Source organism: Somniosus microcephalus, chromosome 9 (assembly GCF_052327205.1).
Source record: "Somniosus microcephalus isolate GS21.2 chromosome 9, FLI_Smic_1.0, whole genome shotgun sequence".
NCBI classification, from domain to species: domain Eukaryota; kingdom Metazoa; phylum Chordata; class Chondrichthyes; order Squaliformes; family Somniosidae; genus Somniosus; species Somniosus microcephalus.
In genome coordinates this window covers 131,859,931-131,873,383 of record NC_140995.1, presented here as the reverse complement: position 1 = coordinate 131,873,383, position 13,453 = coordinate 131,859,931, and the positions used below count along the sequence as shown (strand labels likewise).

At 46.2% G+C, this 13,453-nt stretch overlaps 1 protein-coding gene across 5 annotated transcripts in view; it reads left to right on the top strand.

Moving 5' to 3' along the window:
• LOC147112692 (nuclear receptor coactivator 7-like) overlaps positions 1–13,453 on the top strand; it is a 169,112-nt gene that overhangs the window by 108,599 nt on the left and 47,060 nt on the right. For 4 of the 5 annotated variants that reach the window (XM_085997199.1, XM_085997197.1, XM_085997200.1 and 1 more), the window contains 2 exons: positions 720–1,501; positions 5,056–5,224. In XM_085997199.1, coding sequence (XP_085853325.1) covers positions 720–1,501; positions 5,056–5,224 — 951 coding nt within the window. The remainder of the gene's footprint in view (positions 1–719; positions 1,502–5,055; positions 5,225–13,453) is intronic. The other variant, XM_085997198.1, reaches the window with a different exon arrangement.

Below are 13,453 nucleotides of genomic sequence, written 5' to 3'. Positions count from 1 at the left end.
CAGCTGAGATTGCAGAAGCCATCTGTCACTTCTCCTGATGAGATGAGGCTACACAATCACGTCACAGCTTGTCACCTGCAGAAACATCTAACCACATTAAAAATTACTTTCACAACATATCCTTACCTCTGATACTAACCAGTGTCCCATTGCATCCTTCACACCATTTCTGCGGCTGTCATCCAAACACCAACATAACAGACCCACAGCATGCCTCACTTACCCTGGCGGGGTTTCCTGACGTCGGGAAGCCCGCAGCAGCAGTTGAAAAATTGGAAAAAGCCTCTTAACTGCCTGTTAACTACTTGTTAAGTGGCTATAATCCTCTTGCTGCAAGGAGTCGGGTCCCTGTGCAAATCGGGGACCCGACTCTTGGGAAGATTGGTTGGAGGCGGTTTGGGGATTTTCCCAGCAGTCCCGCATCCAAACCCGCCTTCTCAGGGCTGGTAAAATCCAGCCCCAAGTATTTGTTTAATTTCTCTGCAATTTCCTTATTCCCCATTATAATTCTACCTATAAAAGCTTTGTAGATAACATAATTGATATTATTCACCTTGTAATCTCTTTTACTGCATTTTACATGTCCAATTTTAAGTTATTTTTCTCATTACTTTTGTTGTTTTCATTTCAAGATTTTAGATTTTGTTTGACCTTTTTGTGTTCATTTATTTTTATTTTTGTTTTAACATCCCATATGCATACATCATTTATCCTGACAGTGATGTACCAAAGGATCTCTCTCCCCTGTATAGGCCTGGAGATTGGGATGATCTATCTGCTGAGAAGGACCTAAATCCATTTAATCGTTTTAAGGGCATGAGTAAAAATCGCCAGTTGAAGGCACATGATTCTTTGGAAAACTGTTGTCCTGTCAAACAAAGTATGGAAGATGCATCTGATGAACTTTTTACTGAACTTACACCATCCCCAGTTAAAGAGGAAAGTGCTGCAGCTTCTGATAATTGTATTTATAGAAGTGTTGCTGAAGATATACTGTCAGAAGCCAGTACAACTAAGCCTGTCTTGCAAAGCCATGAATATTACAAAAATGATTCAACTACTGAAGAGAAACCTACAACTATGTCTGATCCAGTGGAGTGTAAGAAACATGACTTGCTTGTGAAAATTAGTGATTGCAATAACCAACAAACCATGCTTGAAAAAACTTTAACTGGGCAATTGTTGAAACTGTGCATTCATTCTTCTGAAAACCCATCTATAATGGTAGGTGTTCCTTTAGATGAGGGCAGTTCTGTGGACAATGAAGTTACCTGCAACAGTGATGACATTTCAACTACTAAAAGCAAAGGGACCTACCTAGAAAATGACTTGAGTAAAGGGAGCAAAACTCCCTCAGTGCAGGTGTATTCATCTGGTGTTGATCTAAACAACGACACTACAAACTCCTCTTTGAAGAAAGTAGTTGAAGAAGATAATTTGGAAGCTGGCTGTCAATCAGAATTGCAAGCTTTCTTTAACAAACTTAAAGGACCAATCGAAGGTAAATAGTAAATATTTCACTTTCGTTGGAATGATAGAATCACAGAATTTTACAGCAGATTATCTGGCTCATCATGCTTGTGCCAGCTCTCTGAAAGAGCTTTACACTTGGTTCCATTCCTGGCCTTTCTTCATATCCTATTAAAATTTTCCTTTAATATTTGCTCCTTTCCGTTTTAAAAGCTATTTATGGATTCCACTTCTGCCACTGTTTCTGGTAGGGCAACCATCAAGGAGGACTGTAAAATATTTCAGGAGGACATAGACAGATTAGTGCAGTGGACAGTTGGGTAAAAGATGCAATGTATTATGGACAAGCGTGAGATGCATTTTGGGAGGACTAACAACAAATGGGAGTACATACAATGGAACGATGCTGAAGGGTGTGCAGGAACCAAGACACTAGGGGGTGCAAATGCATAATTTCTTGAAAGTGTGAGTGTAGTAATATATAAAGGTTAAGAAGAGATTTAACATGTGCTCAAAATTTATGAAGGGTTTTGATGAAGTAAATTGGGAGGACTATTTCCACTGGTTGGTGAGTTGGTAACTAGAGGGTATAAATTTAAAATCATCACTAAAGGAAGATTAGGAGAAATTTTTACACAGAAGGTTGTTGGACCATGTAATGCCCTATCAGACATAGTGATGGAAGCAGAATCCATAATTATCTTTTAAAAGGGAAGTGGATAAGAAGAAAGAAAATTTAAAAGGGTGTGGGCAGGGGCGTGATAGGCTGAATAGTGCCCTTCTGTGCTGTAAAATTCTATATTAAAGGCATTAAAAAAAGGTCAACAGTGTTTTGGGTTTTATAAGTAGGGGAATAGAGTACAAGAGCAAAGAGGTCATGATAAATTTGTACAAGGCAATGATTAGGGCACAGTAGAGTACTGTGTGCAGTTTTTGGGTGCCCCCTTATAGAAAGGACAGTAAAGCCATAGAGAGAATACAGCATAGATTTATCAGGGATAAGGAAAGTATAGTTATGAGGAAAGACCTGATGCACTGGATCGATATTTATTGGAGCTGAACAGCCTAAGAGCATATTCAAGACATTCTTAAAATGATGAAGGGTTTTGATGAGTTGAATATGGAAAGACTATGGGCTAGAAATTCAGTAGGCTTTGCGCCCAGTTTTCGCCCAAAGAGGGCTTTTGCGCCACTTGCTGAGATTGCGCCGATATTCAGCGCTGCGGTAATGGCGGCGTTAGCCAGTAGCGCTGCGCCGCCACCGATGACGTCATCGGTGTGCGCAGTGCCCCGCTACCGGCCCGACCGCCATATTTAGTTGTGGTCGCCTCTTCCGCAGCGGCCGCAAACAGCGATCTGAAAACGGGGCCGTCCTGCAGCCTTAGTGGGGCGAGTTAAGGCGGAGGTGCGGCGGCCGCCTGCCCGCACCTCCTTCCCCGGCCTCTTTTCCCCCCCCCCCCCGCGGCATTGCCGGCTGTTTTCCGGGAGCCCGGCACTTCTCCGTGGTGCCGGGCTCATTTGCCGGCACTAGCGAGCGGCGATCTCGCTGTTGCAGGCACCTCCCCCTTAAGAGAGGGAGGAAGGCCTGCAGCACCGCAGCGGGTGGCGCTGCGGCACCTAGCGCGCCGAAATTCAGTTTCAGCGCCCCAAGCGGGGGCGGCCACACCCTTGAATAGCGGCCGGCTTCGACTTGGGGCACTGAAACTGAATTTCCGGCGGGCGCAAGTGGCTCCGCGCGCAGCGGTAACTTCTGGGTGCAAGCGAGCTGGCGGGCCCAAACTGAATTTCTAGGCCTATTTCTCTGGTTGGGGAGTCTGTGATGAGGGGTCATCAAATTAAAATAATCAGTAAGAGTGAGGAGAGAGGTTAGGGAAAATGTATTTACACGAGATCTGTTGGAGCATGGTGGAATCCTTTGCTGGAGGGAGAAGTTGAGGCAGAGACCACTATATTTTAAGGGACAAGTAGATTCAAAATTGAAGCAGAGAGAAATAGAAAGCTATGAGAAGAGACCGGGACAGTGGGATTAGTTTTAGATTGCTCTGGCAAAGAGCTAGCCCAGACAAGATGGTCTCAATTTCCACCATCTGTGCTGTCAAGGTTTTATATCTTAACACTGCTCTAAGTAAAATAGATAAATAATTCTCCTAACCTCTCTCTTTGTTCTTAGAATTATGCGCTCCAGTTACAGACTCACTGACCAGTGGAAATAGTTTTCAATTTCAATTTCAATTTCAATTTCAATTTTATTGGTCACATAACTAAATACAAGAAGTGTAATCTAGTCAGTGAAATGCTTTTTTCTTGACGAGTCGAGAGCACCAAGCAGCAAGAACACTTAGCTGCCTGGTACGCACGGAGCTCGCAAGGACGGCAGCCATCTTCATCGGCGCCATCACAAAAAAACACATACCGACATATACACGCATACATACTTTAAATATAAATAAAGCAGACATAAAATAAATAAAAGACATAAAAAGACAGCACATAAAATGAACAAGCAATAATGTAAAAAAAGTAATTTCTACAGTAATTACATTGATATTTCTACCCAGGCTTCTAGAATAATCTCTGGTTACAGGGTGGCCGCACTGGGAGAGCATCGTGAGGAACTCGCAACTTATAATTAAATAAATTTAATTAATTAATTAATAAAATAAAATAAATAAAGTGCCCCCTCAGTCTTTCTCGATGTTTCTATCTTGGTCTCTCTCGATGTTCTCTCTCTCTCTCTCTCTCTCTCTCTCTCTCTCTCTCTCTCTCTCTCTATGTTTCCTCTCAGTTTTTCTCGATGTTTCCCCTCGGTTTCGTCCACACACCTGGCCTGCACATTACCCCTGGCTGTCCAACTTGGCATCCTGGTAACCGGGTTCCGCTCCAGCTCTCATCCTTCAAACTGTCACTCCAGCTCTCGACCTTCAATCTGTCACTCCAGCTCTCGACCTTCAATCTGTCACTCCAGCTCTCGACCTTCAAACTGTCACTCCAGCTCTCATCCTTCAAACTGTCACTCCAGCTCTCGACCTTCAATCTGTCACTCCAGCTCTCGACCTTCAATCTGTCACTCCAGCTCTCGACCTTCAAACTGTCACTCCAGCTCTCGTCTTTCAAACTGTCACTCCAGCTCTCGACCTTCAAACTGTCTCTCCAGCTCTCGTCTTTCAAACTGTAACTCCAGCTCTCGACCTTCAAACTGTCTCTCTAGCTCTCGACCTTCAAAGTTTTTGCTATTTGCCTGATCAAAATCTCTCATAATTTGATCACCTTTATCAGATCTTATCATGACAACAATTTGCATTTTATGTGGTGCCTTTCATGTAGAAAAAACATCCCAAGGTGCTTCACAGAAGTGCAAGAGGAAATGAGTGCCGAGCCGAAGGAGGAGATGTTAGGGATGACCAAAAGAGGTGGGTTTTAGAGGGAGTCTAGTGAAAAGAGTGTAAGGGTGATTAGAAACCAGTGTTACCTGATTTACTGTGTTCTATCTCATTTCAATAGCCCATTCCAATTACAATAGCCCATTTATATCAATAAGGAACAAGACCTTCCTTTGCACTATCTTTTTTTTAAAAATATTTTCAGACATGCTTCCATCAAAGGAGGAGAAAAGTAAGAAACCACCCATGTTCCTCTGCATTAAAGTTGGAAAACCTATGCGAAAGTCATTTATATCATATAGCATGACTACTATGCATCAATATGTGAAGAGAGGGAAGCAGCCCGAGTATTGGTTTGCAGTTCCACAAGAAAGGTGAGCTCTTGAATGTTTAGGTATTTTATAGGTTAATGCTGCAGTGTCTGATTGTTTTTCTAACAAATGAGTACTTGCCTTATTTTAATCACAAACTTTTGCAGCATTTTGAAATCATGTTTCAGTATATTTTCTAAATTTGTTTAGGAGCTAAAGACAACAACAGCAATTTGTAATGCAGGGAAAAGTCCCAAAGTGCTTCACAAAGGTGTTAGCAACAAAATGGATCTAAAGAGGAAAAAGAGTTGGGTTTTGGGAGGGAATTTCAGGCTGTAGATCATCTCATTATTAAGACATTAGAGTCATCAGGACAGAAGATGATTTATGGATGAAGACGGCCATTGGAACGATCTTGATCCATCCATCCTAAAACAATCAAAGTCCCCAACGCTGCCCCCATCCCCCACCCATTACAGGTTCCAATTGTTTCTTAAATGATAGCAAAATACTGCTGATGCTGGAAATCCGAAATAACAACAGAAAATGCTGGAAAAACTCAGCAGGCCAGGCAACATCCGTGGAGAGAGAAATAGAGTCAACGTTTCGGGTCGAAACCCTTCTACAGGGTTTCAACCCGAAACGTTGACTCTATTTCTCTTTCCACGGATGTTGCCTGGCCTGCTGAGTTTTTCCAGCATTTTTTGTTGTTTCTTAAATGATCCCAGGGTTTTCACCTTTACAACTGTGTTTGGGAGTCTGCTCCATGTATTGATCACTCTCATGTGTGAAGAATGATTTCCTGATATTGATCCTAAATTTCCTTTTTACTAGTTTAAGTATGTGTCCCTTGGTGCTGCTCTTGCACCTTAATTTAAAGTAGTATTCCGGATACCTTTTCCACACCTTTAACTATTTCTATAAGGTCACCTCACAGCACCTCATTTCCAGGCCAAAAAGCCTAAGGGGGAAAAATTGAGTCGCGCGCAAAAAAATTAGCGCTCCCGCGGCCGAAATTCATCAGTAGCACCCCAAGAGGGAAGCAGGACGCTACTGGAAGTGCCCCGCCTCCCTCTTGGGGCGCTGCGAGGGAATATTGCGACACGCTGTGCCGCGGTACTGCAGGCCTTCCTCTCCTTAAAGGGGAGGGGCCTTGTGCAACGCGTCCCGGGGCCCAGCTGGGCCACCCGGGATCAGAGTGCCGGCAAAAGAGCCTGGCACTCGAGAAGCACCGGGCTCAAGGAGCGCAGCCGGCACTCCGCGGGGGGGCTTCTCAGAAGGCCGGGAACAGCAACGGGGGCAGGTGCTGGCAGGCGGCCAGCAACAAAAATGGCCGCCCGGCACCTCGCCTTTAATTAGCGCCGCCCCGGCTGCAGGTAGGCCCCCCTGACCCTGTCGGACATAGTGTCTGGTGGTAAGTCAGGGGGCGCTACCGAAGATTGCGGGCGAGGCGCTGCGCACGGCGATGACATCATCGCCAGCAGTGCACGGCGCTAACGGTTACCGCTGCCGCTAACCTCCCGCTGAATTTTGCGGGAGGAGCTGGCGGCGCCGTACCCAGGCACTAGTTGCTTTGCGCCCAGGAGGTGCAAAGTAACCAAATTTTTCCCCCTAAGTTTCTCCAGTCTTTTTAGCTCCAGATCTTTTGGTATTGAATATCAGCCTCGCGGCTCTTCTCAATGCGCTTCCAGCTCTTGAATTTCTACTTTGTATCCTGACAATAAGAATTGGATGCAGTAGTCAATATATGGTCTGGCCAGAGCACTGTACTGTTTGAATCACAACTTTTTCTAACTTATGTTCTACTGTTTTGGCTATGTTGTTCAACTATTTGCATTGTTGATTGCTCCTTTGCATTGGTTGGACATGTTTAGTGTCAAGTTTATTACGGCTCGTAGGTCTCGTTCAGCTTCAACCTTTGTTATTTCAACAACATTCTGAAGATGGTCACAATTTCTAATGGAATTCAGTGCTGTGCAGTCTGTTCATGCAGCTGACCTCTACTTTTATCCTTGTTTTTTCTGACAGTCCAAGCTGGACCTTTGAACAAAAAATATAGCTGAGTAGTCTAAGTACATAAACCATCTGGCATTGGATTGATTTTCTGTATAAAACATTGACTAAAGAATTAATAGTATTAAGGATATTTTTCCACAGTGAATAGACATTTTGAAAAAAAGAATTATTAGGCTTTTTTTTTACTGGCTTTTTTTGCATATAAAAAAAGAAAGACTTGCATTTATATTGCGCCTTTCATGACCACCGGACGCCCCAAAGCGCTTTACAGCCAATGAAGTACTTTTTGAAGTGTGGTCACTGTTGTAATGTAGGAAATGCGGCAGCCAATTTGCACACAGCAAGCTCCCACAAACAGCAATGTGATAATGACCAGATAATCTATTTTTAGTGATGTTGGTTGAGGGATAAATATTGGCCAGGACACCGGGGATATCTCCCCTGCTCTTCTTCAAAATAGTGCCATGTGACGGGGCCTTGGTTTAACATCTCATCCGAAAGACGGCACCTCCGACAGTGCAGCACTCCCTCAGTACTTACACTGGAGTGTCAGCCTAGATTTTTGTGCTCAAGTCTCTGGAGTGGGACTTGAACCCACAAACTTTCTGACTTAGAGGCGAGAGGGCCACCCACTGAGCCACAGTCGACACTCTTTTGTGCTTAAAATTATGAAACAGGCTAGAGTCAGCTCTATCCAATTATCTGCATTCTTTCTCAACACATAATTGGGTTTGATTAACAACAATTTTCATGCTCACATGCACTGCATGCATATGTAGGTGCAAGAATGATGCACGCACTGTCTTGAGCACACTTGCTCGCTTACCATTTTTCACAGTAGCCCAATTCGTACTAGGTAGAGAATGATCTGATTCTGCATATTGCTATTCGAGTTTAGCATATTAGTTAATTACCATTTTTAACTAAAAAGACCAGTTAAGCTACTATTGGGGTGGATCCAACAATTAACTTAAATATACATGTTCTGATACTTCAAACTCCCAGGCAGCAAAATTTGGTTCTAAAATGGCGTACGTGGCACGCGCGCATTCTTCTGGTGCGGGCGGCGCTGGACGCCATCTTGGGAGTAGGGCGTTAGCGCGGGAGCAGGGAGCGTGCATTGGAAGTATGCAGAGTAGGCAAATCATGACATCAATCAGCGTGCAATGCTGATTTGACGCCCTACCCAAGATGGTGATTTTTGGAGTTCAATGCTCCAGCTAATACCCTCTCTTAAGCTCGCACAGCTGGACACTTGTTCAGCAGCAGGAAGGACCACCCACTAGTGCTATTTAAAGGGATCATCAACTACTTGCAGGTTAGTTGCTGATTGATTTCTGCTGTCTGTTGCTGAATTTGTAGAAGCGTTTGGTGGTTTGTATAGTTAAAATTGCTAAAGTCTACGGGGAGTGGTGTGGCAGGTGCTGAAGGACTTTATCCTGACTTCAAGAATTCTGCACAGACCACTTGCTCCAAAACATGGGTGCAGAAGTAGGCATTCCACATAGCCTACAGCATGACTGGGAGAATGAGCAGAGGCAATACAGTGCCGAACAAGCTGCTGGCAGAGGGAAGAGTGGGGAGAAGGGTTTTCAGCAGGAGGCCATATCCACCCAGGGTGTTCAGTGAGCAATACTCCTACCTGGACCTCAGCAAGGAACAGTTTGTCAGATGTCTGTGCTTCACCAAGGACGTCCTCACTGAAATCTGCCACCTGCTGCAGCCACAACTGCAACCTCCAAGCAGGGCGAGGACCACATTCCCAGTAGCTGTGAAGGTCACAGACTTTAAACTTTTATGCGTCGGGATCCTTCCAGGCTGGAGCAGGAGATATTTGCAACATCTCCCAGTTTGCTGTCCACTGTTGCTTAAGGGAGGTAACTGAGGCTCTGTATTTGAAGAGAGCTGAATACATTTCCTTCTTTCTGGCCAGAGAACAGCAGACGGAGCGACATGTGGCTTTGTGAGGATTGCAGGCTTCCCCATGGTACAGGATGCCATTGATTGCACGCACGTCGCTTTGCGTGCGCTGGATGTGGACTCTTGAGATGTACTGCAAACAAAAGGGATTCCACTCCCTCAATGTCCAGCTGGTGTGCGACCATACTCAGCGAAACATGCAGGTCAATGCTCAGTACCCTGGCAGCAGTCATGATGCCTTCATTTTGCAGTAGTCCGCTGTTCCATCTGCATTTGAGCCACCACGACAAACCAAAGGGTGACTACTGGGAGACGAGGGTTATCCATTAACAGTATGGCTCATGATTCTAGTGCGCAACCCACACATACATGGGCAATATTCATACAAGAAAACCATGCTGCCACATGCAATATCATCGAGCAGACTATTGGCATGCTGAAGCAAGGCTTCCGCTGCCTGGACTGCTCTGGAGGAGCCCTGCAGTACTCGGCAGAGTGTGTGTCAAGATTCATGGTGGTCTGCTGCATGCTGCACAACCTCGCCATCAAGAGGGCACAGCGCTTGCCACCGGCCATATGGCGATCAGCTGAGGAGCAGGAGGAGGGGTAGGAGGAGGTAGAGGGGGAAAAGGAAGGGAGGAGGCAACCCAGACCGCCCCTTTCTGACCGGGCTGTTCGTGACTAACTCATCCTGCTGCGATACCAGTAAACACAACTCTAATTTCACATTCAACAACAGCCTCGCACCTTACCGTCCTTCTGTCCAAGACCATCGCAGCGTTCGCTTGGCCATAATGCAAAAATAAAAGCCAACACACAATAAACATTCCAAACCAAATTTCTAAATGAACTTATGTCATATTGCATACAAACGTAAACTAATCACACTTGTGCACTTCCTTAGTGCCTGTCTTCCGTGTGCCTTATTCTGTCCCATTGCTCCTACGCAGTGCTACCCCAGTGTCTGCAGCATAGCTGGTGGAAGGCTGCTGACTTTCAGTGGAGGAGATTGTAGATGCCCTTGGAGGATGACCTCAAGCAGCTCTGTGCCTAGAAGGCCCGGCTTTAGACTGCACCATCTTGGCGTAGACGGCAGCAGTCTGGGCTGGCTGGCTGACGGGCAACAGCAAGGGCACTGGCAGCGTGGCAGTGGTGGGAGGACGAATGCTGTCATCCTGAGTGAGGACAGCAGGTTTGTGCTCCATGGAGCCACTGCCATGCCCCTGGGCAGTGCCTCAGCAATCCTAGTAATTTGTTGGAGGACAGATTGCTGGACTGCTGTGACACCCTGCAATCCCCTTTGAACATAGTAACCGCAGCCACGATGACAGCAGTCTGAGCTTGCATGGCAGCACTGAGTTGTTTGGTGGCTTCTGCTTGTACTGCAATGGAAGCTGAGACATCAGCCGTCAAACGCTGCATCCTGGTTGGGTCCGCAAGTGTACAAATGGAATTGGCCATCACTTTCATGCTGAAAAGATGTAATAGCAGAGCACTTGGAAAACAGTGACAGGATCGGACAAAGTCAACATGGTTTTACGAAAGGTAAATCATGCTTGACTAATCTGGAATTTTTTGAGGATGTAACTGGTAGAATAGATAAGGGAGAACCAGTGGATGTGGTGTATTTGGACTTTCAGAAGGCTTTCGATAAGATCCCGCATAAGAGATTAGTGTGTAAAGTTAAAGCACATGGGATTGGGGGTAAGGTACTGCCTTGGATAGAGAACTGGTTGGCAGACGGGAAGCAGAGTTGGAATAAACGGGTCTTTTTCCGAGTGGCAGGCAGTGACTAATGGGGTACCGCAGGAATCAGTGCTAGGACCCCAGCTATTCACAATATATATTAATGATCTAGACGAGGGGACTAGATGTAATATCTCCAAGTTTGCAGATGACACAAAGCTGGGTGGGCGTGTGTACTGTGAGGAGGATGCAGAGAAAGTCCAGCATGATTTGGATAGGTTGGGTGATTGGGCAGATGCATGGCAGATGCAGTATAATGTGGATAAATGCGAGGTTATCCACTTAGGTGGCAAAAACAGGAAGGCAGATTATTATCTGAGCGGCAATAGATTGGGAGAAGGGAAAGTGCAACGAGACCTGGGTGCCCTTGTGCACCAGTCGCTGAAGGTAAACATGCAGGTACAGCAGGTGGTTAAGAAGGCAAATGGTATGTTGGCCTTCGTAGCGAGAGAGTTCGAGTACAGGAGCAAGGATGTCTTGCTGCAGTTGTACAGGGCCTTGGTGAGACCACACCTTGAGTATTGTGTGCAGTTTTGGTCGCCTTATCTGAGGAAGGATGTTCTTGCCATGGCGAGAGTGCAGCGAAGATTCACCAGACTGATACCTGGGCTGGCAGGAATGACATATGAGGAGAGATTGGGTCGATTAGGTTTATATTCGCTAGAGTTTAGAAGAATGAGAGGGGATCTCATTGAAACTTGTAAAATTCTAACAGGACTAGATGCAAGAAGGATGTTCCCGATGGTCAGGGAGTCCAGAACCAGGGGTCACAGTCTAAGGATAAGAGGTAAGCCATTTAGGACTGAGATGAGGAGGAATTTCTTCACCCAGAGAGTGGTGAACCTGTGGAATTCTCTACCACAGAAGGCAGTTGAGGCCAATTCATTAAATATATTCAAGAAGAAGTTCGATATATTTCTTAAGGCTAAGGGGATCAAGGGATATGGGGAGAAAGCAGGGGCAGGGTACTGAATTTGGATGATCAGCCATGATCTCATTAAATGGCGGAGCGGGCTCGAGGGGCAGAGTGGCCTACTCCTGCTCCTATCTTCTATGTATATCTATATATATATCTATGAAAGGATGGGTTCAAGCTCTGCGCCAGGCCCTGTTAGTGCCGGGCTGCCCACAGCTCCTTGACATTGCACTCAGGCTTTCTGGCACGCATGCAATTGCACCAAGCACTAAGTTGTGTATACCCATCAGCCGCCTTCTGCAGCCTGCCCCATCAAAGTGCACATCTGAGTCCTGTGCAGTAGAATTCGTGTGCGACCTCATCGTGTGGGGAGCTGGCACCTGCGCTAACCTTGCCCCCCTGCCTTGGCTGCAGGCCACTCGTGCATGGTGTCTCACCACGTGCAGATCCTGTGCCTAAGCTATCCTTCTAAAGTACGCGGAGTTTCAGTATCTAAGCTGGAGGCTGCAGGTGTGAAATCAAGTGACGGTGCTGTGTCTTCATCATCACTGCCTCCTTCCTCTTCCAGTTCTTGCTCCTCCACCACTTCCTGGCCAGGTTGCAGTTCTTGGATATCTGAAATGAAAAGGGCACAAGGGTAGGGTTGGGGGAGTGGTGGGAAAGCAAGAGGTGCATGCTTACAGCATCTGTGCCTTGTAAATCAGAAGAAATTGTGGGATGAGGGGGAAATGGGATGTGAAAAGGAGGATTAGGTATGAGGATACCGTCCTCAATTGTTTCGGCCCCACACCTGACCACGGGCTCAGCGATGGCCACTCGGCCACTGTCTCCTCCATCAGGTTAAGTTCATGCAGCCATTTTGTCCCCTGCCGGTTAGCTCCTGCTGCCTACGGTTATGTGCCAACGTGTCCTGCAAGAGAGAAGGAAGTGTGTCAGTGAGTGAGGTGCAATGTGTTTGAGTGATGTGCCTGTCATGGTTGAATAGCTGACTGTGTGCAAACTGTGAGATGTGGGTATGAGGCTTGCAGCAGTGCTAAAGCGTGAGTGTGAGGTGAAGCTATGAATGTGAGGTATGAATCCTCTTTGATAGAGATTGTTGGTAGGTGATTGATGGGGGTGTGGTGCATTGAGCAGTGTGTGAGGCTAGTGGTACAGTTGGGATATGGCATTTGAAGATGAATTCACTCACCTTGACCACTCGTGTGACATCATTGATCTTTTTGCAGCACTACATCCAGGTCCTCGGGACTTGACTTCTGGCATTGACCGTCGCGGCCAGCTGCTGCCACTGCCTTCAGAGTTTGTCTGCCGGGGCTCCTGACCCCTTATGAATAGAGGACCTCTCGCCTCCTGTCCACCTCCTCCACCAAGGCCCTATGCAGTGTCGGAGAACCTTGGAGCATGCTCTCTCCCTGTTACACCATTATTCAGTGTACTTGCAGGTCAGACACTCTTCCCCAGTCATTTTCAGCACCTGCTCCCATCAGAATGCACCTCCCCTTTAAGAGGTGTAGGCTGGCTTTAACTAGTGTAGGCTAGTTTTAAGTGGTGCTAGCCTCACATGAACTTGGGCCCCCTGCTGAGGCATTTAGCCACTCAACAGCGCATTTAGCGCTGGCTCAACACTGCAATCATTTAAATTAGCCGTTTTGAGAGGCTATCGAATTTAGTCCCCCCGATGTTCTGTTACCTTC